We start from the raw sequence: 25,654 nt of genomic DNA, 5'->3' as shown, positions 1-25,654 counted from the left end.
TGAGCCACTAGGGAATCCCTTCCAGTTACCATGGTGAAATAAAAATTTGGAATTTGTCTCAGATGGTAAAGAATCTGCTTGCAATGCAGGAGACCCAGGTTCGATGACTGGGTCGGGAAGATCCCCTGGAGAAAGGAATGACAACCTATTCCAGTGTTTTTGCCTGGAGAATCCAATGGACAGAAGAGCCTGGCAGGCTACAGTCCATCTGGTTGCAAAGAGTTGGATACGACTGAGGGACTTCCACTTTACAATGAATTTTACTTATCCACTAGTGCCATTGTAATAAAAAATTGAGAACTGACTTTACTGCTATTTCCTCTACCTTTTCATTCATATTCCTTTGAAAATAAGGAAACTTTGACTTTTTAGTTACAATTAGTTTGAAGGTACTTTGAATGAAATTAGTAAGCTATATTTTGTGCCTTATCTTCAAAGACAATGAAGTAAATGATTTCCATGTGAAAGGGAGAGTTTAACAGTTCTGTTGGTGAAACAGGTTCTTCAGTTATTAGCTTAGATTGCTTGGTATTATTTGGAAATTTTGTGTACTAAATAATAGGTATACTTTCCTATTTTCAGGTTTGGTCTGAGATTGGAAAAGGCTTTCTGGATGGATCACTTGATAAAAGTGCAACTCGGAAAAAACAATATGAAGATGGTAAGTTTTTTCACTCTTAATTTTTAGTAAGGACCAAAGTGTGCCCAGTTTTAATAGGGTTATGTCTGATTCATGAAGTTATAGGTTATGTGTTTTTCCTTCCTTTTATGTTTTTTTCTACATTTCCTATTATGAAAGTTTTTCTTAAATAAAAGAGAGGGAAAGGCTGTCAATTAGTCAATAAACCCTAGCACTTACTCAGAATGAGAGTACTATAGTGCTGGTACAGTCTACGTGATTAATGGAAAGTACAAAGGTACAGTCCTGGGAAAGCAGTTTAAAAATGCATGTTAAGTAAGAGTTATAAATAATGAATGAAATTATCTAAAATAAAATATTCGTGAAAATCTTTGTAGTGATATTTCTACAAGTAGAAAAACAGAAGAAAATCTCAATATCCAACAATATAGGAATTGCTAAAGAAATAATATCAACATGACAAATGTTATATAAGAAATGTAACAAAATAAAGAAAAACCTCTTGCTATTATAATATTGAGTAAAAAAAATTATATATTTTATAAATACATCCACATGACCAGGGGAAGAAAGAATATTCCATGTAGAGGAAAAGTAGTTGCAAAGTCCTTGAGGTAAGATTCTTCCTGATATATTTGAAGTACAACAGGGAACTCTAGGCTGGAGTGAAATGAGTTAGGAGAGTAGAAGACCAGAAAGACTGATAGGAGTGGAACAGATTTTGTCCGGCTTTGGTGTGACTGGGTTGCTGTCATCTCGGGGCTTAGAACAGAAGCAGGGAGACTTAACTAGGAGGCTACTGCAGTGAACCGGGCAAGAAAATTAATGTGGCTTGCACTAGGTGGAAGGTAGCAGAAAATAGAATATTTTTTAAAAAAAAGAATAAGGGAGAATAATTCTGTATTTTGAAAATTAGAACTGCCAACATTGATGGCCAGATTAGATGTGAGGTATGAGAGAAGGAAATACCAAGGTTTTAGACCTGAGTAATTAGAAAATGAAATTGTCAGGAAATCAGATGGGACAGGTACTATGGAAAGATCCAGTTTTGAGGGGAAGATCATGGCTTCAGTTTTGGATATGTTATGTTTAGTATACTTCAGGCATCTGAGTGGAGATGCTGAGTTGTTTGTTTGGTACGAGTCTGAAATTCAGGGGAAAGAGATCCTAACTGGAAATATAACTTTGGGAGTGTTCCATCCATAGATTGTATTTAAAGCATGAGAATGGTTATCACCAAGGTAATGAATATAAATAAAGATCTAAGAAAAGAAGTCCTTGACCTTGGGCATTCCATCATTAAGAAATTGGAGAGATGAGAAGGAACTGACAATGGATCCTTAGAATTATCAGGCATTAAAGTGGGAGCAAAGTGTGAAGCCCAGGAGAGTGGGATCCTGGGAGCCAAATGAGAAAGTGTTTCCATCAGGTGTTGTGATAGGTCAAGTAAGATGGGGCCTGAGAAATGATCTCTGGATAATTTTCTTAGAAGTTGGATTAATCTTCTAGGTTTTAGAAATTTACTTTTCTGACTGTTTCACGTTTGTTGGAGTCTCTAAATGAGTGATGCTTGATTTGGGAGAAGAATGGAATTAAGAGGACAGAATTTCGAAGGAAGGTTAATAATACCAGCAGAGGGGTATATGTGTAAAAGTCCTCTAAGGGACTAGAATCGTTCTACTTCTTGACCTGGGTGTTTGATTTAGTTAAATGTTAAATTGTGCATATATGTTGTATGCATTTTGGTACGTGTGTTAGAAGTTAGCAAAAAGGAGAAATAATAGAGTTTAAATTAGCTTTAAAAATTATGTTATTAAATTGTTCAGTCCTCACAAATGAAAATCTTTTTTGTTTTTCTTCTCTAAGCCCTTATGCAACTGGAATCTATTTTAAAGAAAATCATTAAAGAACGAAAAGGAGGGAACTTCAGTCAGCATATTTTCATTGACTCCTTAGTACAGGGGAACCTTAATGACCAACAGGTGATGTAATTCTTAAATGTTTATCAAACAAAGGATAATCAGACATGTACAGAGTGTGCTTTTTATTCACTTTAACCCAGATGTCTTCCTAGAATTCAACGGCTTTTTCCTTTTTGATTGTACATCATCCATAAATAGTATTTAGATTTGCTGTCCTGTTATTTAGCTCTTGGAAGCAGCTGTATAGTACCTAATATTTGAGTGAGCAGACACTGAACCAGAGTTCTCTGATTGTTACAGAGGAGGACTTGGGTAAGCCTTTTTCAACTAAGCTGCTCTGCCCACGTGACCAGATGCGGCAGCGTGGCTTGTTCGCAGCATGGATCTGCTACCCCAGCACACCATGGGTTACTGTGTGTGGGTGGCGGAGCCGTCACTGCCACACCTGCTCTCTGTAGGAATCTCTGCCTCCTCTGTGGGTGTAGGTCCTCAGAGACAAAAAGTGGTTTTCTGGGTGTGTGTGGGTACAGAAATGAAATCACGCTCCAGAACAGCGGCAGGCTCCTCACTCTTCCTGAGTCTTCATTGCTGCACTCAGCCAAGCTAGAAAGATAGGACTGAGCCAGTTTATTTGCAATATCATGAGCCAGTAACATTACTGGATAAATGTTCACTGTATCAAAAATGCAGTACAGTGTTTAGGTTGGCTTTTACATTATACAGATTTTATTCAAGTGAAAAAGTCATAAAGGAATAATATACTTTTTTCCTTTCCTTAACTCCCAATGCTATACTCTAGATGATTTTACTAGGTCTAATACAGGCCATCTTACATGTTACAGTTTCTAAACTTAGTTTTGTTTCCTAGATCCTAGAAGACACTATGATATTTTCTCTGGCCAGTTGCATAATAACTGCAAAATGTAAGTATAAATTGATTTCTTTTTGAGTTAGATTATAAAATACAGAAAGATAAAGCTATTCTAAAATAAAGGAAATACTGTTTGCAAGATCTCTTTATAATTTCCCTTACTCTTATTTTTTATTCTTGTTTGAAAAACTAGATTCACACAGTGCTCCTCCCCCCACCCCACCCCCACCTCTACCCCCACCCCACCCCCACTTTTCTTAACCCCAGGTGCTCTGTGTCACCTCTGAACATTGCCATAAATTTCCTGACACAGTTTATGGATTGTGAATTCTAGTTAGTGCCTTTAAAATGAACTGCTATTGACACCTTTCCAACCAGAGCTGTAAGCTTTTCAGTTTCCTGCTGCGGCTTTTCACTTTGTCTTCAATCCTGTCTGCTATTAATAAGATCTACCAGCAGTGAATATAGGCCACAGAAATCATGATTTGAAAGAACTTCTTGGTGAAATTAAAGGTGATTATTATTTAAAATTCTAAAATGGGTGATACATTTCTAAGCTTTCTTATTGGTTTTGAGTTTATCAGACTACCATTTATTTATATAGTTTTTAAGACTTTGTATATCCATAAAATTATGTTAACAGAAAATGCTAAAGGAAGTATTAAAACACAGGTTGAAAATCTAAAGAATTTATTTTTACTTGAAGGATTTCATTCACAACTTTTCTGTTTAAGAAAATTAAAAAAGGATAAGTACAAATGTGAAATTCCTGTAAGTTTTTCTTCTTTGTATAATTTTTTGGTATCTAGAGATATCCACATTTTATAGATTAAGTGGAATATAGGTAAGCATGTGTCAAAAATAATATCTTGAACCTTTAAAAAAAATACTTGTTTAAAAAATGTATTACTGTTAAAATATATCTTTGCTGAAGACCTTCAAAAAATCTGAATCAGGGACTTCCTGGTGGTCCAGTGGCTGGAATTCGTGCTCCCAATATAAGGGGCCTGGGTTTGATCCCTGTTCGAGGAACTAGATCCCACATGCTGCAGCTAAGACTCAGTGAAGCCAAATAATTAAATAATAATAAATAAATGTTTAAAAAATCTGAATCACTTGTACTCTGGATATTACAAAAATTGATCCTTTCCAAGGTTGACTTAATATTTTAATCTTTTTTCTAATTTTGTGGGAAAATTTGAGTATTGCTGTTTCTTTGCATGTGGGTTGATTGTTTTTTAAAGCACCTCTGAAATTCTGAGAGGCAAGATCAGCAGGAAACCTTAATTAAAGTCCCTCCTCTGCGACTTAGTAGCCTGAAGCAGGATACTGACCTCTACATTTTTTTCCTTTTCTAAAATAAGGATGACCTACAAGGTTTCCAACTATAAATTGGTGTCTTGATTCAACATTGTAATTAAAGAACATTAAGTGGCTTAAAATCACATTTTAAAGCTACTGTCATACTTTTTAATAGAGTTGTACCAAAAAAACAGTGTTTGAGGTTATTAAACAGTTATATTAATTTTAAATAATAATGTAGTCAGTCAGGGTGTAGAGTGCCTACTGTATCCAAGTCCTTGTGCTAAATCTTTCAATGTTATATATTACTACATATTATTGTAAAATTGCATACATGTGCATATATACTATCTGCATAAGTTTTCACATCACTTGTGAAATAGAAGTTCTGCAGTTCACTCACAAGCCATAATAAAGAAACATATATAGGAAAAAAGTTAAAGTGAGTTAACTCATATGCCTTTTATGAACTCTGAATGAGAGTAAATTATCAAAATAATTGAGTACCAGGTATCTATTGATTTTACTGATAGTAATATTAAGTGCAGAAAGTGAATTATGTATTTACATTGGATTTGGATAATATGTGACTTCGGCAAATATTTTAAAAAGTTAACTTTAAGGACAATTTAGGCTAGCCCTTTAGCTCAGGAAAGAGATAATAAGTAGAAATAGAAATTATTAAACACAGTTGAAAAGTACTTGACACAGAAAAAGTAGAGCTGTAGATAGAGTCATGTCAGGCTTAATCTAAGGAAAGAGATGCCATATGTCTGGATGGTTCCGTTTGAACAGTTATCATCCCAGTGGATCTCTAAGGGAAATATAACTATTTTATATTTATTATGTAATTGATTTTCTTACCTTTTGATTTCCTTGATTATAGTCCATAAGCCATTTTAAGAAAAAGTAAGCCATAAGCCAGTGAACTCCAGTGTTGGTGGTCATCAGAATAGTTGTGATATTTGTTAGAAATATAGATACCTTGGACACAGCCTAAACCTGCTAAGTCAGGGCCTGTGGATGGTGGGAGTGTGTCATCACACAGTCTCTGACTCCCAGGAGATTTTTGAGACCCACTGTCCTAAGCAACTAATCAGTTTCAGTTCTTGAACCAGTGTTACAAGTAAAATCTTAGAAACACTGATTTCTAGGTAAATCTCCTGCTATTTTGATTTGTGTGAATCATTTCATTAGGGCTCCTGAGGAAACTGACAAATCAATTATTTTATTTTACATGGTCGAGTGAACCAGTCCATCACAGTTTCCAGCATTTAACACTTCCCCAGATGTGAAGTATATTTATTATCATTACTGTTTTGCTTAAGGTAAAATGCATCAAGTGCCTTTGACTCCTTGCTAATTTTATGAAAGAAATTTTCTAGGGGCTTCCCTGGTGGTCCAGTGGTTAAGAATCTGCCTTGTAATGCAGAGGACACAGGTTCAATCCCCTCTCTGGGAAGATCCCGTATGCCCAGGGGCAACTAAGCCCAGGGCCCACAACTAATAAGCTGGAGTGCCCGGGAGTCCACGCTAGACACGAGATGCCACTACAATGAGAAGCCCTCGAGCTGCAACTCGAGAGTAGGTTCCACTTGCAGCAGTTAGAGAAAACCTGCAAACTCCAAGGAAGATCTGGCACAGAAATAAAAATACAACAATACATTAAAAAAAAAAAGAAATTTTCTAGATTTCACTGTCTCTGTTTGAGAATATTCTGTGACTGTTTATGTTCTGTTGAATGAAGCACAAATCTCATGAACAATCTTGTTTTATCTTCTGGTAGCATTTATGTATCTTCTGTATCAGGGGAAAAAAGAAAGAAAATACTGAAAAATAGCAAGTTTGTTTTTTATTCAGCACCCAAGCTATGAATTTGCTGCTTTCATTGTTATTATTATAAATTTTCACTTAGTGTGCACCTGGGCAGTCTGTTTTTTAACCACCTATGAGGAAATTCAGAAAAAACTATATGAAGAGATTGACCAAGTTTTGGGGAAGGGACCTATCACTTCAGAGAAAATTGAGGAGCTCAGGTAAGAGCCTGAGGAAAGTGGGGGGGGGGGGGTGGCGGGGACATCTTCAAAATTTGAATTGGTTTATCTTATTTAAAACTAATGCTAATATGTAGGAAAGCTAAGTATTTGTATAGGATTTAGGTAATCTGCCCTTCTACAAGATTCAAGTCAGTTGTTTTATGGCCTGGGATGAACTATCTGGTGCCAATCTGAGTTTTAAGACATTCCTTTCTTTTCATTAACAGACTGCTAGTGACTGTATAACATCCAGCTGAAGACTAGCAGGGGGGTACTCTTTCTGCCCCCTTCTAATGTCTATGTCAGAAGCTTTCTCTGTCTCCTTTATGCTTTAATAAAACTTTATTACACAAAAACTCTGAGCGATCCAGCCTCATCTCTGGCCCCAGATTAAATTTGTCTCCTCCGGAGGCCAAGAAAAGTATTTACATATAGATTTTAATAGATGACTTAATTTGTTTTTTTAAAATCATAAGGTAGTCTTGGGAAACTTACATGGGCCTATATGAAATAGCATCAGTGATGTCTATAAGTGGAACATTCATACATTGATGGTAGGAATGCAAAATGGTATAGTTCTGTTGTAAAACAGTGTGGCAGGATCCTATGAAATTGTACAGTATGACCCAGCAGTTCTCCTAGGCATTTACCCGAGAGAAATGAGAACATGTCCACACAGTGACCTGCATGCAAACATTTATTGCAATATTATTCATAATAGCAAAAAACAGGAAGTAGTCCAAATATTCATCAACTGTTGAATAGATAAATTGTGTTATGTCCATACAATGGAATAGTACCAGGTAATACAAAGTAACACAATATCAATACACAAAACAACATGGATAAATCTCATTATGCTAAATGAAAAAAGTCAAGCACAAAAACTGTCTACAATGTGTTTCATTTAGGTGACATTCTGGAAAAGGCAAAGCTATTGTGATAGAAAGTAGGGCAGTGATGGCTGGGGCCAGAAATGGGGAGAGGATCAACTGCAAAGAGGCGTGAGGAAAGTTTTCTAGGGAGAGGGAGCTGTTACATATCTTTCTTGTGGTTGTAGTCACACAGTCATATAGGATGACTAAAATTCATCAAGCTGTACAGGTAAAATAGATAGCATTTTTATGTGTAAGTAATAACTTATTGTAAAACGTTTTTAAAAATAGCAACTGTGACTACTTCTTAGGGGGTTGGAAGCCTGAGACTGGGGAGTAAGCAGCCTTACTTTGGAGGGCATCTTTGAGCTCTAGAAAAGAAGACATGGATAAGGCGTTAGAAAGAGCTGGAAACCATGGTTTTACAAGGAGGCATTTCTTAGGGATTCTTTAAAATGTTGACAGCTTTTTGATTACAATTTTAAAAAGTAATACATACCTTGTCTTTTGAAGTTTTTATTATGCAGAAGTATATGACATGGAAGGTGAGTGTCCTTTGTAAATGAGGACAAGAGAGATAACAATTGTTAACTATTTGTATTATTTTTCCAGACTTTTTCTATACATTTATATGTATATATTTAAAACAAAAAATTTAAAAACATTTTAAAATACAAAACATGTAACTCTTCTGTAAATTCCATGTTTTCTCTTAACGTGTTGTAGACAGTGTTCTATACGTAGTAACTCCACCACATCGAGTCAGTGAGTAAGTTCTATTGATTTTATTTTCCAAACAGCATTTCGTTAGAAGTTTAGTTTTCATTCTTTCCATTGTCCCTGCTGCCCCCCACCCACCCATGAGGAGCACCACCACTGGTCTGGGGTATTTCAACAGCCTTGTGTCTTTTTTCCTCCTGTGAAAGTAAAACTCGCTCAGTCTTGTCTGACTCTTTGTGACCCCATGGACTATACAGTCATTGTAATTCTCTAGGCCAGGATACTGGAGTGGGTAGCCTTTTGCTTCTCCAGGGGATCTTCCAACCCAGAGATCAAACCCAGGTCTCCTGCATCGCAGGTGGTTCTTTACGAGCTGAGCCACAAGGGAAGTCCAAGAACACTGGAGTGGGTAGCCTATCCCTTCGCCAGTGCATCATCCCGATTCAGGCATCGAACTGGGGTCTCCTGCATTGCAGGCAAATTCTTTATTAACTGAGCTACTCCAGATTGCTCTTGGAGCCAGTGACTGTACACTAATCTCTTCAGGTGCTTTAAAAAGATACATCAGTCAGTTCAGCTCAGTTCAGTTCAGTTGCTGAGTCGTGTCCGACTTTTTGTGACCTCATGAATCGCAGCACGCCAGGCCTCCCTGTCCAAAACCAACTCCCAGAGTTTACTCAGACTCATGTCCATCGAGTCAGTGATGCCATCCAGCCATCTCATCCTCTATTGTCGCCTTCTTCTCCTGCCCCCAATCCCTCCCAGCATCAGGGTCTTTTCCAATGAGTCCACTCTTCGCATGAGGTGACCGAAATATTGGAGTATCAGCTTCAGCATCAGTCCTTCCAGTGAACTCCCAGGACTGATCTCCTTCAGGATGGACTGGTTGGATCTCCTTGCAATCCAAGGGACTCTCAAGAGTCTTCTCCAACACCACAGTTCAAAAGCATCAATTTTACGACAGTAAGCTTTCTTCACAGTCCACCTCTCACATCCATACATGACCACTGGAAAAACCATAGCCTTGACCAGACATACCTTTTTGGCAAAGTAATGTCTCTGCTTTTTAATATGCTATCTAGGTTGGTCATAACTTTCCTTCCAAGGAGTAAGCGTCTTTTAATTTCATGGCTGCAATCACCATTTGCAGTGATTTTGGATTCCAAAAAAAAAAGTCTGACACTGTTTCCACTGTTTCCCCATCTATTTGCCATGAAGTGATGGGACCAGATACCATCATCTTAGTTTTCTGAATGTTGAGCTTTAAGCCAACTTTTTCACTCTCCTCTTGCACTTTTCATCGAGAGGCTCTTTAGTTCTACTTCACTTTCTGCCATAAGGGTGGTGTCATCTGCATATCTGAGGTTATTGATATTTCTCCCGGCAATCTTGATTCCAGCTTGTGCTTCTTCCAGCCAGAGTTTCTCATGATGTACTCTGCATGTAATTTAAATAAGCAGGGTGACGATATACAGCCTTGACGTACTCCTTTCCCTATTTGGAACCAGTCTGTTGTTCCATGTCCAGTTCTAACTGTTGCTTCCTGACCTGCATATAGCTTTCTCAAGAGGCAAGTCAGGTGGTCTGGTATTCCCATCTCTTTCAGAATTTTCCACAGTTTCTTGTGATCCACACAGTTGAAGGCTTTGGCGTAGTCAATAAAGCAGAAATAGATGTTTTTCTGGAACTCTCTTGCTTTTTGGATGATACAGCGGATGTTGACAATTTGATCTCTGGTTCCTCTGCCTTTTCTAAAACCAGCTTGAACATCTGGAAGTTCACGGTTCACGTATTGCTGAAGCCTGGCTTGGAGAATTTTGAGCATTACTTTACTTGCGTGTGAGATGAGTGCAATTGTGCGCTAGTTTGAGCATTCTTTGTCATTGCCTTTCTTAGGGATTGGAATGAAAAATGACCTTTTCCAGTCCTGTGGCCACTGCTGAGTTTTCCAAATTTGTTGGCATATTGAGTGCAGCACTTTCACAGCATCACCTTTCAGGATTTGAAATAGCTCAACTGGAATTCCATCACATCCACTAGCTTTGTTGTAGTGATGCTTTCTAAGGCCCACTTGATTTCACATTCCAGGATGTCTGGCCCTAGGTGAGTGATCACACCATCGTGAATATCTGGGTTGTGAAGATCTTTTTTGGACAGTTCTTCTGTGTATTCTTGCCACCTCTTCTTAATATCTTCTGCTTCTGTTAGGTCCATCCCATTTTTGTCCTTTATCGAACCCATCTTGGCATGAAATGTTCCCCTGGTATCTCTGATTTTCTTGAAGAGATCTCTAGTCTTTCCTATTTTGTTGTTTTCCTCTATTTCTTTGCACTGATCCATGAGGAAGGCTTTCTTATCTCTCCTAGCTTTTCTTTGGAACTCTGCATTCAAATGGGAATATCTTTCCTTTTGTGCTTTGCTTTTTGCTTCTCTTCTTTTCTCAGCTATTTGTAAGGTCTCCTCAGACAGCCATTTTGCTTTTTTGCATTCTTTTTCCTTGGGGATGGTCTTGATCCCTGTCTCCTATACAATGTCACGAATCTCTGTCCATAGTTCATCAGGCACTCTGTCTATCAGATCTAGTCCCCTAAATCTATTTCTCACTTCCACTGTATAGTCATAAGGGATTTGATTTAGGTCATACCCTAATTGTCTAGTGGTTTTCCCTACTTTCTTCAATTTAAGTCTGAATTTGGCAATAAGGAGTTCATGATCTGAGCCACAGTCAGCTCCTGGTCTTGTTTTTGCTGACTGTATAGAGCTTCTCCATCTTTGGCTGCAAAGAATATAATCAATCTGATTTCGGTGTTGACCATCTGGTGATGTCCATGTGTAGTCTTCTCTTGTGTTGTTGGAAGAGGGTGTTTGCTATGACCAGTGCATTCTCTTAGCAAAACTCTGTTAGCCTTTGCCCTGCTTCATTCCGTACTCCAAGGCCAAATTTGCCTGTTACTCCAGGTGTTTCTTACCTGAGACTAATCCCAAACCAACGATCTCTGGGCATCAGAAAGTTTCAGAAGCTTCTCAGATGATTCTAATGTGTAGTCAAAGTTGAGAATCACTGTGCTAGTCATCGTTCTATATCTGGGGAGTTGTATCTGATCATACTCCCCTGTTTAAGATCCTTCTGTGACTTCTGGTTGCCCTTAAGATAAAATTTATACCCACTATTTTGGCTTATGAGGCATTTCAGCTTTCCTGAAATGCTTTTGTTTCTTCAAATATGAAACACTATTTTTAATCTTCTGACTTTCGGCTACATTCTCTCTTACTCTGTCCTCTAGCTGAGTCCAGTTTTTCCTTCAGGTCTCAGGCTAAGTGTTTATTCATCTGCGAAGTCCTTTCTCCAGTTGGATGCTCCTGCCGTGTTCCCCAACACCCTGAACTTCCTTTATCATAGCAGTTACTGTGCCTTTTTAATGGTTCATACTTAATGTTCCTTCCTCTGTCCTTTCCCCTGCCAACTAGACTTTGAAATTCTTTGATGGTTTTGTCTTGTTCACTGTTGTAGCTTATTATCTGATGCAGTGCTTCTAATGTAGTAAGTACCTAAAAAATATTTGTTCAATCCCACTCCTGGGCATACACACCGAGGAAACCAGATCTGAAAGAGACACGTGCACTCCAGTGTTCATCGCAGCACTGTTTATAATAGCCAGAACATGGAATCAACCTAGATGCCCATCAGCAGACGAATGGATAAGGAAGCTGTGGTACATATACACAATGGAATATTACTCAGCCATTAAAAAGAATTCATTTGAATCAGTTCTAATGAGATGGATGAAACTGGAGCCCATTATACAGAGTGAAGTAAGCCAGAAAGATAAGCACCAATACAGTATACTAATGCATATATAAGGAAATTAAAAAGATGGTAACGATAACCTTATATGCAAAACAGAAAAAGAGACACAGAAGTACAGAACAGACTTTTGGACTCTGTGGGAGAAGGCGAGGGTGGGATGTTCAGAGAGAACAGCATTGAAACAAGTATACTATCAAGAGTGAAACAGACCACCTGCCCAGGTTGGATGCATGAGACAAGTGCTCGGGGCTGGTGCACTGGGAAGACCCAGAGGGATGGGATGGAGAGGGAGGTGGGAGGGGGGATCGGGATGGGGAACACTCGTAAATTCATGGCTGATTCATGTCAATGTATGGAAAAACCACTACAGTATTGTAAAGTAATTAGCCTCCAACTAATAAAAATAAATGGAAAAAAAAAGAAGAGGCAGTTACGAATGTTCTAGATTCATATTTAATAAAAACCAGAAAGCTGTTGTTTGAAAGAAAAAAAAATATTTTTCAAAGAGGAAAGGATGTTCCTTTTCTGCTTTTGATGTTTTTAGAAATTATAAAAATCAATATTTGTATGCTTACATCTTTGCAGATATTTCCAAATCTTTCTATTAATAAGGTCTGAGAAATGAGATAATTATTTCAGAATGTATGCAGTAGTGTAGTGTTTACAGTTAGGGGCTCTGGGGTAACAGACTTGGGTTTGAATCCTGTCAATACCACTTACCTGCTGTGTGATCTTTTTTTTTTAAATTAATTAATTGGGAGGCTAATTACAACATTGTGGTGGTTTTTGCCATACGTTGCCATGAATCAGCCATGGGTGCACATCCCAAACCCCCTCCCACCTCCCTCCCCATCCCATCCCTCTGGGTTGTCCCAGTACATCAGCTTTGAGGGCCCTGTTTCATCCTGCTGTGTGATCTTAAACAGTTGCCTCATTTTAAAAATCTGTAAAATTAAAAGAATAATATCCATGAGTTTCTTATAAGGATTAAATGAAATACTGCATAGAATTATTTAACAGAACTGGTGCATAGCAAGATTTCAATATATTTTAGCTTTTAGTTCTCTCATTGTAATGCAAACTTTATATTTTCATATATATTGCCAAGTTATCCTTCCTCAGAGCTTCTCTGGTGGCTCAGAGGGTAAAGAATCTGCCTGCAATGCAGAAGACCTGGGTTCAGTCCCCGGGTTGGGAAGATCTCTGGAGGAGGGCATGGCAACCCACTCCAGTATTCCTGCCTGGAGAATCCCCATGGACAGAGAAGCCTGGAGGGCTAGTCCATGGGATCGCAAAGAGTCCGACATGACTGAGCGACTCAGCACAGCGCAGCATCCTTCAGAAAGGTTGTACCAATTTATACTCCCCCAAGCGAGTATGAATGTCCATTTCCCAATTTTTTATTAGCATTTTCCATGACAGTACTCTTGTTCATATTTGCTAATCTGGCAGGTAAAAAAATTTGCTTTGATTGACAGTCGAATGTTGTTAATGAGGTTGAGTAATTGAGTATCATTTATGTTTCCATGACATTTGCAATTTTTTTTCTTTTTTTGTGGATTGCTTTTATATTTTCTGTCCATATTCCTGTTGGGATGTTTGATCATTTTATTTATTTTTTTGATCATTTTAATTTGGGATTTTTAAAGAGCTTTGATGCATTAAGGATATATTAACAGTAAATAATTTTCTTACTTGGCTTTTAATTTTACTTAATGATGAGTTCAAGTATGTAGAAAATTTTCCATAGTCATGGTTTTTCTTTATGATATCCATCATTGTTTCAATATTTTTTCTAATTTTGAAGTAGAAAAGTCTTATTAAAATTTTTATTAAATCCTTTATTAAAAATAAAGGAGTCTTCTGCACACAAATTTAAAAGATATTGTGTTTTCTTTTGGCACTTTTAAAGTTGTTTTTATTTGTTTAAATTCTTACTCAGCTAAACCTAATCTTTATATGCTTCTAGTATACACTGTATTTTAAGCAAATAAGCGTTATGATGACTCTTTCAGGTTAGGAAGGTTATTAAAATTGCTGAATGACACTTTAAAATGTATATACATTTCAAATTGATTCTCCCAAAATAAGGATCCTCAAAAAAATTTTTCTTAAACAGGTATTGTCGGCAAGTGCTTTGTGAAACTGTTCGGACTGCCAAACTGACCCCGGTTTCTGCCCGGCTTCAAGATATTGAAGGAAAGATTGACAAATTTATTATTCCTAGGGAGGTAGGAAACATTTGGTATGCTTAACCCATTCAGTTATTCTTTTCAGCTCTTTTAGCGTGTATTTTTAAAGCTTTATTGTTTAAGGTATCCAATAAATGCTACCTATTGTTAAACAAAAGACAGTTGTTTTAAATTACAAAATAATATATGCTTGTTTTAAGGTTCAAACAACATAAAAGAAAGACTCCTTTCTCCCTAGGTACTACTGTGAATCATTTAGTGTATATTTTGTAGGTTTTTTCCTGTGTATATGTACTACTCTATGTATATATACATATGTATGTATGTATTTTAAAGACCTAATTTATATGTGAAAATATACTCTTTATATGTTGTTTTTAATTTTCTTCTTTTATTGAGGCAGTTAATACAACTGGCACTTACTGTGAATCCAATTCATTACTTTTAATGGATGTATAGTACTGCATTGTATGAATGGACCATAATTTAAATAGTCCTCATTGATGAAAATTTAGATTGACATTAATTTTTTTCATTACTATAAATTGCCTCTAAAAGGTAACTTATATTTTGAGCAACAGTGTATAAGAATGCTTTTCCTCTCCATAGTTTTTATCACCTCTGCATTTATGAATCTTTTATATATTATGTGAATCATATATGAGAAGTTATCTCATAATTTTAATTTGCTTCCCTGATAATTGGAGAGATTGAATAGCTTTTCATACGTATACTCACAGTTTGTATTTCTTTTGTGAATTATTTTCTTTCTAGTGAGTTTATATGTCTTTCTGTAGATTATACATATTCTGTCAGTTATATGGCAAATCTTTTTTTTTCTGTCTGTTGTTTATCTTTTACTCGTTTTATGGTGTGTTTCATTTTTGTTGGATGCCGGTTTTAAATTTTCACATCGTGAAGTCTGTTGTTCTTCTATGACTTCAGTGTTTTGTGACATGCTTAAGGGATGTCTTCCCACCGTGAGATCACCAAACTAATGGGCTGTGTTTCCTGCTGTATGTGATACTTGTATAAGCTGGCTCTCTGGGCGTCCTTCGCCTCTGTAGCCCTTCCGTAACCAGAGTATCTTTCCCTGCAGACCCTTGTCCTCCACGCCCTTGGAGTCGTGCTCCAGGATCCCGGTACTTGGTCGTCTCCATACAAGTAGGAAATTTCTGTCATTGTCTTTGCAGTTCTTAGTTTTTATGTGTTTGCATGTTTTGTGGGTTTTTTTTGTTTTGTTTTGAGGAGAAATTCAGTATGTAACAGTGATATAAAAACAGAAAGCCACTACCTTCCCTGTATATCTTCTGCTCAGTACTTCTTCTTTCATGAATCTGCAGTCTTCTACTCTTTATTTCTACTATTACAACTTCTGTCCCAAGATCTATTTAATTACTTAATCTCTACAAATATCCTTTAATTTCAGCGGTATTTTGGAGTTCTGTTACTGGTAAATGGGTATTGTGTATGCAGTTTCTTCGTTTTCATTCTGTTGGTCTCAGTTATTGAGCTCTTTGGTTGAAATCAGAAAATAGTGCTGTGTGTATATTGTGTGCGAGAACAGCAAGGGAGGGGAAAGGTGAAGAACAAAGCTGATGCTGTTTGCTTCCTCAGTGAAGTGAAGTGAGGTCGCTCAGTCGTGTCCGACTCTTTGCGACCCCAGGGACTATAGCCCACCAGGATCCTCAGTCCATGGGGTTTTCCAGGCAGCAATACTGGAGTGGGTTGCCATTTCCTTCATCTGGTAAAATCTGCCTTAAAGAAGTAGGTTAAGATTTACTGGCCTGAAAGAAGGTGATATGTTGAGTTGATGAGTGCTAAGACAGCTATGTGACAGGCAGGGGGCAGAGTTGGTGGCATGGTTGAAGTAAAAGAAAAACCTAACTTCCAGTGTATAAGGCAGAGACATTTAAGCATTAAGTCATTTTAGTTTTTCACGTTACAGTGATATTAAAGGGAAATCTATTAATAAATTAAATACCAGGACTTCTAAATCTGCTAAAAAATCAAGTAAATTTAATATTCCAAGGGACTTTCGTAGCAGAATGAAAGACATACATTGGTAAAATAAAAATGTTATAACTTATAGTTATAAAAAATTAAAATTTCACATTTTAAAATCTTAAAAAGATTCTCATGTGGAAAAATGCCAAATTTTTGGTCAACTTTTAGATGTAATACAAAAAGCATAAGAACTTTGCTAGAATTTTTGATACTGTTCCTATCCTCAAAATACTTAGAGAATCAGGGCCACAGATTGTAAATACTGAAAGAAATATATGCTAAAATGTAAAAACCATTTTTAGGAATAAAATGCAGTCGAATTTAGGAAATGTTATAGCAATGTTGTATGCTGGGGAAGAGCTTTCTTCAGTTGGACACCTCATCACCCATCCCTTGTGGAAACTCCAGAGATTAATTTGTGTCAGTGCCTCGAGATGATCCTTGAGAGACCGCGTCACACTAGCCAAAATGTACGTAGGACTGAGGTAGACCCTGTAGAGACAGATGATCGATTAATTACAGTTTAAATATGATTATCACACAGAGGAAGATGGAGAGATTGACTTTTTTCACTAAAGTTAATGCTCTTGAGATGAACAAAGGGTGTTGCATATTTTTTATGGCTAAGTAGTAGTCTACATGTGCAGAGTTTGTTCAGCTTCTACCCTTTGACCGACTAAAGGACATCTGGCTTGTTTCTAATATTTTGCTTATATGAATAAAACTCTTATGAACATTTGTGTACGAGGTTTTGTGTGAACATGGCATTTCATTTCTTAGGAAAAATGCCAGAGTGTGATTGGTTATACGGTTAGTGCATACTTAATTTCACAAGAAACTGCCAGACTATTTTTTATAGATTCTCAGCAGCAGTGTTTGAGAGATTTAGCTTCTCTGTAGCCTCAGTAGCATTAACTATTGTTTCTATTTTTTATTTTCATTCTAATGGGTATGTGGTGATATTTCATTGTGGTTTTTATAAGTTTCCTTTTTGAGTAACTGGCATTACCTTATTCTCCTTATAGAAAACTGTCTAGACATGATTTATTTATAGAAATAAATGCATTGTTGCTTTTATTGTATTGGCGGTGTCTCAGAGGAAGAAACCCTGAGTCAAATTTTGTGATTTAAATGGATAATAATGTAAATACTACTCTATACCAAATAATGAAATATTATCAGCTTAAAAAAAAAAAACAGACTGAAATAGAATTCTCAACTAAAAAGAACTAAGGCAAACATTAAAATCCTTAGTATGGACTGAGACCAAGATGGTGATACAGCAGGCTCATGAATTTCCTTCCTCACACAGATGCTCTGCATGTAGAGCAATTCCCTCTGAGAAAAATCCAGGAACTAGCTGAGTGACTCCTCCACATTAGGTAAATGAGAAAATACCCGCATTGAAGCACATGGGAAAGGCTAAGACACATTCTTGCCATAAACTCCACCCCCAGCACAGTGCCGTACAATCAGGAGGGAACATCCAACTCTCACTTCTCCCTGAGGATCAGAGGCCTGGAACCACACAGTTTGTGCCCCAGTTTTAAATGCTCCCGCCTTAGGGATGGGCTCCCAAAACATCTCCTTCAGACGCCATCTGAGTTGCGCTCCTGAGTTGCCCATGACTGTGGCAAAGCAGCAGTCCTTAACGGGAGCATGTTGGGAGCACACGCGTTCGCCATGGCTGTCCCCATAGGGCTCAGCACAGAGGGGACAGGCAGAAGAGCCTGTGTCCCAGGCTTTCCCTGCAAGGGGGTTGATTCCCTACTTTACAAGCTGCTGCCTGAAGATCCAGCTTCTTCATGAGCATGCATGTAGAAATACTGGCTGTGACCCCTCCAGAGCCTGCGGGAGCCAGTGGACACACACCCAATCTTCTTCTTCTAGTTCACTCCAACCATAAAACCAAGTTGCCAGCATCTCCCTTTTACACACATCAGATGTCCCGGCTTTTACGGCTGCCATCGAGGGAGGGATGTGCCCTTGTTAACTGTTAACTGGCACATCTTGCCTTTATAAGTCCCACAGGATCATAGCAAACAAAGAAGCACATGTTAATGGACATGGAGGTACTGGCTGTGGTTAGCCCCCACACTTCAATGCAGAGGGAGCCGGCAAAATGCCTATCTCCCGATCCTTCTCTGGAAGGAGTTTGACTACATACCTAGAAAATTTAATGTATTTTAAAAATTCTGAAAGCCTAGTATTTGGATAACACTGTCATTTGCTACATATTTTATAATCTTGTGTTGTAAATTGAGTTAAAATCATGATGGAAAATAAAATTGGGATTACCTCTTACCCTGAAAATAAATAAAATAAGTGTTACAGAAGTTTTTAGGAAAACCTCAGTACTTGAGATTAAGTTACCTATTCATTTTCATTTTTTAATCCTTAAAATTGTGAATATTTAACAAAATAGTTGGATGTCTCTGTGTCTTTTTTGGAGAAATATCTTTTTGGATCTTCTGCCCATTTTTTGATTGTGTTGTTTGTTTTTTTGATATTGAGCTACATGGACTGTTTGTATATTTTGGAGATTAACCCCTTGTCAGTCACATCATTTGCTAACATTTCATCCCATTCTGTGTGTTGTCTTTTCACTTTGTTTATGGTTTTCTTTTCACTGTGCAAAAAAAGCTTTTAGGTTTAACTAGGTCCTATTTGTTAGTTTTTGCTTTTATTTTCATTACTTTAGGAGGTGAACGCAAAATGATATTGTTGTGGTTTATGTCAAGGAGTGTTCTTCTGCCTGTGTTCTCCTATAAGAGTTTTATGGTATCCGGTCTTACCTTTATATTTTTAATCCATCCTCAGTTTATTTATGTGGATGGTTTTGGAGATTGTTCTAATTTCATTCTTTTAACTGTAGCTGTCCAGTTTTGGACACCACTTATTGAGATTGTCTGCTCTCCACTGTATAGTTCTGCCTCCTTTATCGTAGATTAGTTGACCATAGGTGTGTGGGTTTATTTCTAGGCTTCCCACTGATCTCTGTCTTCATGCCAAAATCATGCTGTTTTGATCACTGTAGCTTTATCATACAGAATGAAGTCAGGGAGCCTGATTGCTCCAGCTCTGTTTTTCTTTCTCAATATTGCTTTGGCCATTTGGGGTCTTTTGTGTTTCCATACACATCTTAAGTTTTTTTGTTTTAGATCAGCAAGAAATGCCACTGATAATTTGATAGGGATTGTGTTGAAGCTGCACATTACCTTGTGTAATATAGTCATTTTGACAATATTGATTCTTTCAGTCCAAGAACATGGTATATCATTTCATCTGTGCCATCTTCAATTTCTTTCATTAGTGTCTTATAGTTTTTGGAGTATTAGTTTTTCACCTTCTTAGGTTTATTCCTAGGTATTTTATTCTTTTTGATGTGATAGTAAATAATATTGTTTCCTTAATTTCTCTTTTTCCTCTTTAGTTGTTAGTGAATATGGCTTAAAACATATGAAAGATGCTCAGCATTGCCAATTATTAGAGAAACACAGATCAAAACTACAGTGAGGTATCACATCACACTGGTCAGAATGGCCATCATCAAAAAATCTACAAGCAGTAAATGCTAGAGTGTGGAGAAAAGGAAACCCTCCTACACAGTTGATAGGAATGTAAATTGCTACAGCAACTATGGAAAATAGTATGGAGGTTTCTTAAGAATCTAAAAGTCAAGCTACCATATGATCCATCAGTCCCACTCTTGGGCATACATCTGGGGAAAACCATAATTCAAAAAGATACATAGACTCCAGTGTTCATTGGAACACTATTTACAATAGTCAAGTCATGGCATCATCCTGTGTTTCTCAATAGAGAAACGGTTAAAGACAATATGATATATATATCCAATGGAGTATGTTGTTGTTTAGTCATGAAGTTGTACCTTATTCTTTTGCAACCCCATGGACTGTAGCCCACTAGGCTTCTCTGAATCTTCCCGACCCAGGGATTGTACTTGTGTGGGTTCTTTACCACTGAGCCACCAGGGAAATCTGCAATGGAATATTGAGTTCAGTTCAGTTCAGTCGCTCAGTCATGTATGACTCTTTGTGACCCCATGAATCGCAGCACGCCAGGCCTCCCTGTCCAAAACCAACTCCCGGAGTTTACTCAAACTCATGTCCATCGAGTTGGTGATGCCATCCAGCCATCTCATCCTCTGTCGTCCCCTTCTTCTCCTGCCCCCAATCCCTCCCAGCATCAGGGTCTTTTCCAATGAGTCAACTCTTCGCATGAGGTGGCCAATGTACTGGAGTTTCAGCTTCAGCATCAGTCCTTCTAATGAACACCCAGGACTGATCTTCTTTAGGATGGACTGGTTGGATCTCCTTGCAGTCCAAGGGACTCTCAAGAGTCTTCTCCAACACCACAGTTCAAAAGCATCAATTCTTCAGCACTCAGCTTTCTTCACAGTCCAACTCTCACATCCATAGATGACCACTGGAAAAACCATAGCCTTGACTAGACAGACCTCTGTTGGCAAAGTAATGTCTCTGCTTTTTAATATGCTGTCTAGGTTGGTCATAACTTTCCTTCCAAGGAGTAAGCATCTTTTAATTTCATGGCTGCAGTCCCCATCTGCAGTGATTTTGGAGCCCCCCAAAAATATTACTCAGCCATAAAAGAGCATGAAATAATCCCATTTGCAGCAACGTGGATGGACCTAGAGATTGTCCTACTAAGTGAAGTAAGTCAGATACAGAAAGACAAGTATCACATGATATCACTTATGTGTGGACTCTGAAAGAGTGATGCAATTGAACTTATTTACAAAACAGAGACAGACTCACAGATTTACAAAACTTTCAGTTACCAAAGCAGAAAAGTGGGAGTGAGGGATAAATTAGGAGATTTGGATCAACATATACACACTACTATATATGAAATAGATAATCAACAAGGACCAACTGTATAGCACAGGGGATTCTACTCGATATTCTGTGATAACCTATATGGGAAAGAAACTGGAAAAAGAGTAGATCTGTGTGTATGTATAACTGAATCATTTTGCTGTTCACTTGAAATAAATGCAGCATTGTAAACCAACTGTATTCCAATATAAAATAAGAAAAAAAATTTTAAGTTGGAAAAAGCTAGTTTCATTTTCTTTTAACCTGGAAACATAGATATCTTCAAGTAAACACTTAGGGTCCCAATTTTCAAGTTAGTTTACAAAAGGAAAAACTGATTATATTTGATATAATTTTTCTATAGACTCTAATGTAAATAGACTATATCTTAAAAGTAAAAGATAATTTACATTCTTTAAAAAGACTATGAAAGCAGATTTTTTTTTTTCCTGGGCTCTTGCTCTTGAGTGATGTTGGAGACCTGACTAAGCGCCATACAGAGCGACTGACTGGCTTCAGCTCCATTTCCGTTGGCATTAAGTCTTTGTCTTGAGGGGAATGTTCATGCTCCTCGGTGGGTTGACTTACCTAGTGGCTCAGACAGTAAAGCGTCTGTCTACAATGCGTGAGACCCGGGTTCAATCCCTGAGTAGGGAAGATCTCCTGGAGAAGGAAATGGCAACCCACTCCAGTACTCTTGTCTGGAAAGTCCCATGGACGGAGGAGCCTGGTAGGTTACAGTCCATGGGGTCGCAAAGAGTTGGACACGATTGAGTGACTTCACAAGTTACAAGTTGGTGGGTTGATTATTTTGTTTTAATATATCCATTTCCCCATGACTACTTACAGACTAAAACTTTTTTTCTGTATGGTAAAAAAATCCTTGGTGATGGTGGTTTAGTCGCTAAGTCCTGTCCGACTCTTGCAATCCTGTGGACTGTAGCCTGCCAGGCTCCTCTGTCCATGGGATTCTCCAGGCAGGAATACTGGAGTGAGTTGCCATTTCCTTCACCAGGGGATCTTCCCGACCCAGAAATTGAACCTGGGTCTCCTGCATTGCAGGCAGATGATTTACCAACATTTCCTTCACTTATTAATAAGTCTGGGCCTCATGTAATATAATTTTGATGTGTATAATTTTAAGTCTGGTGACTTCAATTTTAAGAAATGAAATTTAATTGAAAAGGCAATGTAAAATGCTTTGCATATTGATTCGATGGTCTCATATAACATATTTTGAACACTCTTAATGTAAATACTCACTATGTGATTTTGTGTGATCTATCCTTAAATCTCATAAATGATATAAGTGCCTGTTAATGCTTTTATTCCTTAATGGTTCTAGAGAAATGTATTTTGCACCTATTGTTTAGAAATAATAAAGTAAGCAAAAAGAGACACATCTTCAGTAGTTTAGGAACATAAAAGGTCGAAAAGAAATGTAATGTGCCAGCAGTTTCTGTCTTTAGTAGTTTTTACACAGTGTTACACGCCTGTGTCCTTACAGTGTAAACACGTGCCCTGCTGGTGGAGCTCTGTTTGACCAGCCCCAAATCCTCTCTCTAGGTTTTGTCCAGAGCGTTTCGATGACGACTCTGCAATGAGAACTTTCTGCTTGCTTGGATTTTCAGGCGCACGGGAATGCCCAGAGCTGAGGTGAGATGATAAAGGAACACGAAAGATGTCAGACTTTGCACTTAAAATGTTGCTGATCACTGTCGATGAGAATGAACAATCTGCATAAGTTGTATAAACTAAATTTAGACGTGAAACTGTATAAACAATCATTCGTCTTCTGTAACCCATCACTCTCTCTCTGCCCAGGTTTGCCTACATGGCGGCCACCGTGCTTCTGAGTGTCCTACTGAGGAGGCTGCAGCTGCTTTCTGTGCAGGGACAAGTTATTGAAACGAAGTACGAACTGGTGACATCATCCAAAGAGGAAGCCTGGATCACTGTCTCAAAGAGATACTAAAATTGGATGCATTTAACTTTGTTGAAGAAAATGATCATTTAGAAAATCTGTATTGAATCCTTTTAGAAACCAAGCATCATTGTGTAAAAAAACACCTGTTAATACTTCATCATGTAAATTTGGATTTTTGTATACCGGAATTTCTTGATGCACCATATACACATATATTGATTGCATCAGTATAGTGATCATTTTAATGGGAGGCCTTCTGCTTTTAACTTTTCTCTTATCACTTTCTGTGCCATTATTTTCATTTTCTTAGCCTTAGTTTGACTTCTAAAATTAATATTCTTGAAGATAAATTATTTTGCACAGTAATATTTTCCAAATATTCATAAAAAAGAAAAATAATATTAACTCCTTTTCATAGTTACAGTAGATCACCTTAAAGGGGGGAAAAAGGACTTTTCATAATTTTATTTATTGGATTAATGTTTTTATTTTCCAAGAATAAATTAATTTGTGTGTAATTTTTGTTATTAGGCTTGAGTAATTCGGTGAATAATTCAGTGAATTATGTACCTTGTATTTGCTATTGTTGTGCCTTCCCAGACAACAGTGTTCATTTCATGACTTATACATTGCTCATCATTTTGAACAGTTCTGAATCATTTGGAAAATTATATAGTTGTTTTTAAATGTGTTTTGTAATGTCTTTTCTAAGTAGCAAACCAAGAATGAGGCTTGTCTGTCCATTTTTGCTGAAAGTCTTAGTAGCACTATATTATTCCACTAATTATCATTTGTGGAAAAAGCAATTCCTAAATTTACTAAATTCCTAAATTAGATTCCTAATTTATTATGTTATATCCTAACCATAATGAACTTATGACTAAGAAATGAGAGAACATTAACTAAAAACCAAACCAAGTTTTAAAAAAAGAAATATGGGTGAAAATATTTGCAATAAATATGACAGAAAGGGATAATATCCCATATTACATATAAAAAGTTCATATTAAAAAAAAAGCTCATACAAGTTGGCAAGAAAACATGCAGTAGATAAATGGACAAAACAGCTTCTACTGGGAAACAGCAAATAAGCTTTTAGAAAAATGATCAATCTCATTAGTAAGAATTAGTAAGCAGTACTTCTTTATTGGAGCTTTTTCAAAAATATTTGAATTATTGTTCCAGATTTACATTTTAGTACTGAAAGTTTTATATTTAATACTTTTTTACTGACAGCATTGTATTTTAGTTTTGCTTTTTTTTTTTCTGGTTATATTGTTCTTGAAGAATTTCTTTTAAATATGTTTTTTAAAAAGATAACTGGAGCCCATTATACAGAGTGAAGTAAGCCAGAAAGATAAACACCAATACAGTATACTAATGCATATATATGGAATTTAGAAAGATGGTAACGATAACCCTATATGCAAGACAGAAAAAGAGACACAGATGTAAAGAACAGACTTTTGGACTCTATGGGAGAAGGCGAGGGTGGGATGATCTGAGAGAACAGCATCGAAACATGTATATTATCAAGTTTGAAACAGATCGCCAGTACAGGTTGGATGCATGAGACAAGTGCTCGGAGCTGGTGCACTGGGAAGACCCAGAGGGATGGGATGGGGAGGGAGGTGGGAGGGGGGATCGGGATGGGGCACACATGTAAATCCATGGCTGATTCATGTCAATGTATGGCAAAAACCACTACAATATTGTAAAGTAATTAGCCTCCAACTAATAAAAATAAATGGAAATTTAAAATAAATAAATAAACAAACTATAACAGACTTTTTAAATAAAAAAAAAGATAACTGTGAAGGAAATATGCCAAGTTCCAGTAGAGAGGAAAGGAAGAATAATGATAAATGTTTGCAAATGGACTTATTATTGACACTGCTGAATTTCTCTTGTAATTTTAAGTTTCAAGAATGTACTCTGGTTAAAGAGTCATTTTATGCTGTGTTTATGGTTATGTGGCTAACATTTCAGACCTAATAATGAGTAGTTAAACTTAGAAACTAAGTAATAACTAGATTTTGCCTTTATTTCTGTCAAAAATATTTAATTTATGGAATAATTTAAATTGGGAAACTTTAAGTGAAATGTAGTCCTAGATCCTAACATCATGTTGTTTCAATGAAGGTATGTTTTAAATTTATTTCCTCTCACCTTCATTTTCTATGGCTTAGTGTATACAGAGCATCTTCCTTTATTATCTAAGTACCTTATTTGACTTTGAAAATGGCAGTGGAAGGTTAGAGGAGGCAGATGATATATAAGCCAAATGTCATTAAAATCAGTAAGTGGAATTCTAAGTGAGACGAGATCAGCAACAACAGGGTAGCTGAGCCAGAGTCAGGGTGTTGCCATATTGCCAATAAATGAAAAGAAACAGTGTTTAATAATGATTGGATTTGAGGGGAATAGAGGATAGAAGAATCCGGTATATAAGCATACTTTATCCAGGGTTACATAACTAATTTGCAACGTTAAAA

At 37.1% G+C, this 25,654-nt stretch overlaps 1 protein-coding gene across 4 annotated transcripts in view; it reads left to right on the top strand.

Moving 5' to 3' along the window:
* The window catches only part of CYP20A1 (cytochrome P450 family 20 subfamily A member 1), a 47,627-nt gene extending 23,441 nt beyond the window's left edge, over positions 1-24,186 (top strand). For all 4 annotated transcript variants that reach the window (XM_065930778.1, XM_065930777.1, XM_065930779.1 and 1 more), the window contains 8 exons: positions 583-661; positions 2,507-2,622; positions 3,431-3,485; positions 6,651-6,771; positions 14,294-14,405; positions 15,466-15,530; positions 22,799-22,888; positions 23,057-24,186. In XM_065930778.1, coding sequence (XP_065786850.1) covers positions 583-661; positions 2,507-2,622; positions 3,431-3,485; positions 6,651-6,771; positions 14,294-14,405; positions 15,466-15,530; positions 22,799-22,888; positions 23,057-23,207 — 789 coding nt within the window. In that variant the 3' untranslated portion in view covers positions 23,208-24,186. The remainder of the gene's footprint in view (positions 1-582; positions 662-2,506; positions 2,623-3,430; positions 3,486-6,650; positions 6,772-14,293; positions 14,406-15,465; positions 15,531-22,798; positions 22,889-23,056) is intronic.
* Positions 24,187-25,654: the final 1,468 nt, after the last annotated feature.

The sequence above is a fragment of the Muntiacus reevesi genome, chromosome 3 (genome assembly GCF_963930625.1).
Source record: "Muntiacus reevesi chromosome 3, mMunRee1.1, whole genome shotgun sequence".
In the NCBI taxonomy this organism is placed as follows: Eukaryota; Metazoa; Chordata; class Mammalia; order Artiodactyla; family Cervidae; genus Muntiacus; species Muntiacus reevesi.
Note: the sequence above shows the minus strand (reverse complement) of the source record. Positions and strands in the feature narration are given on the sequence as shown.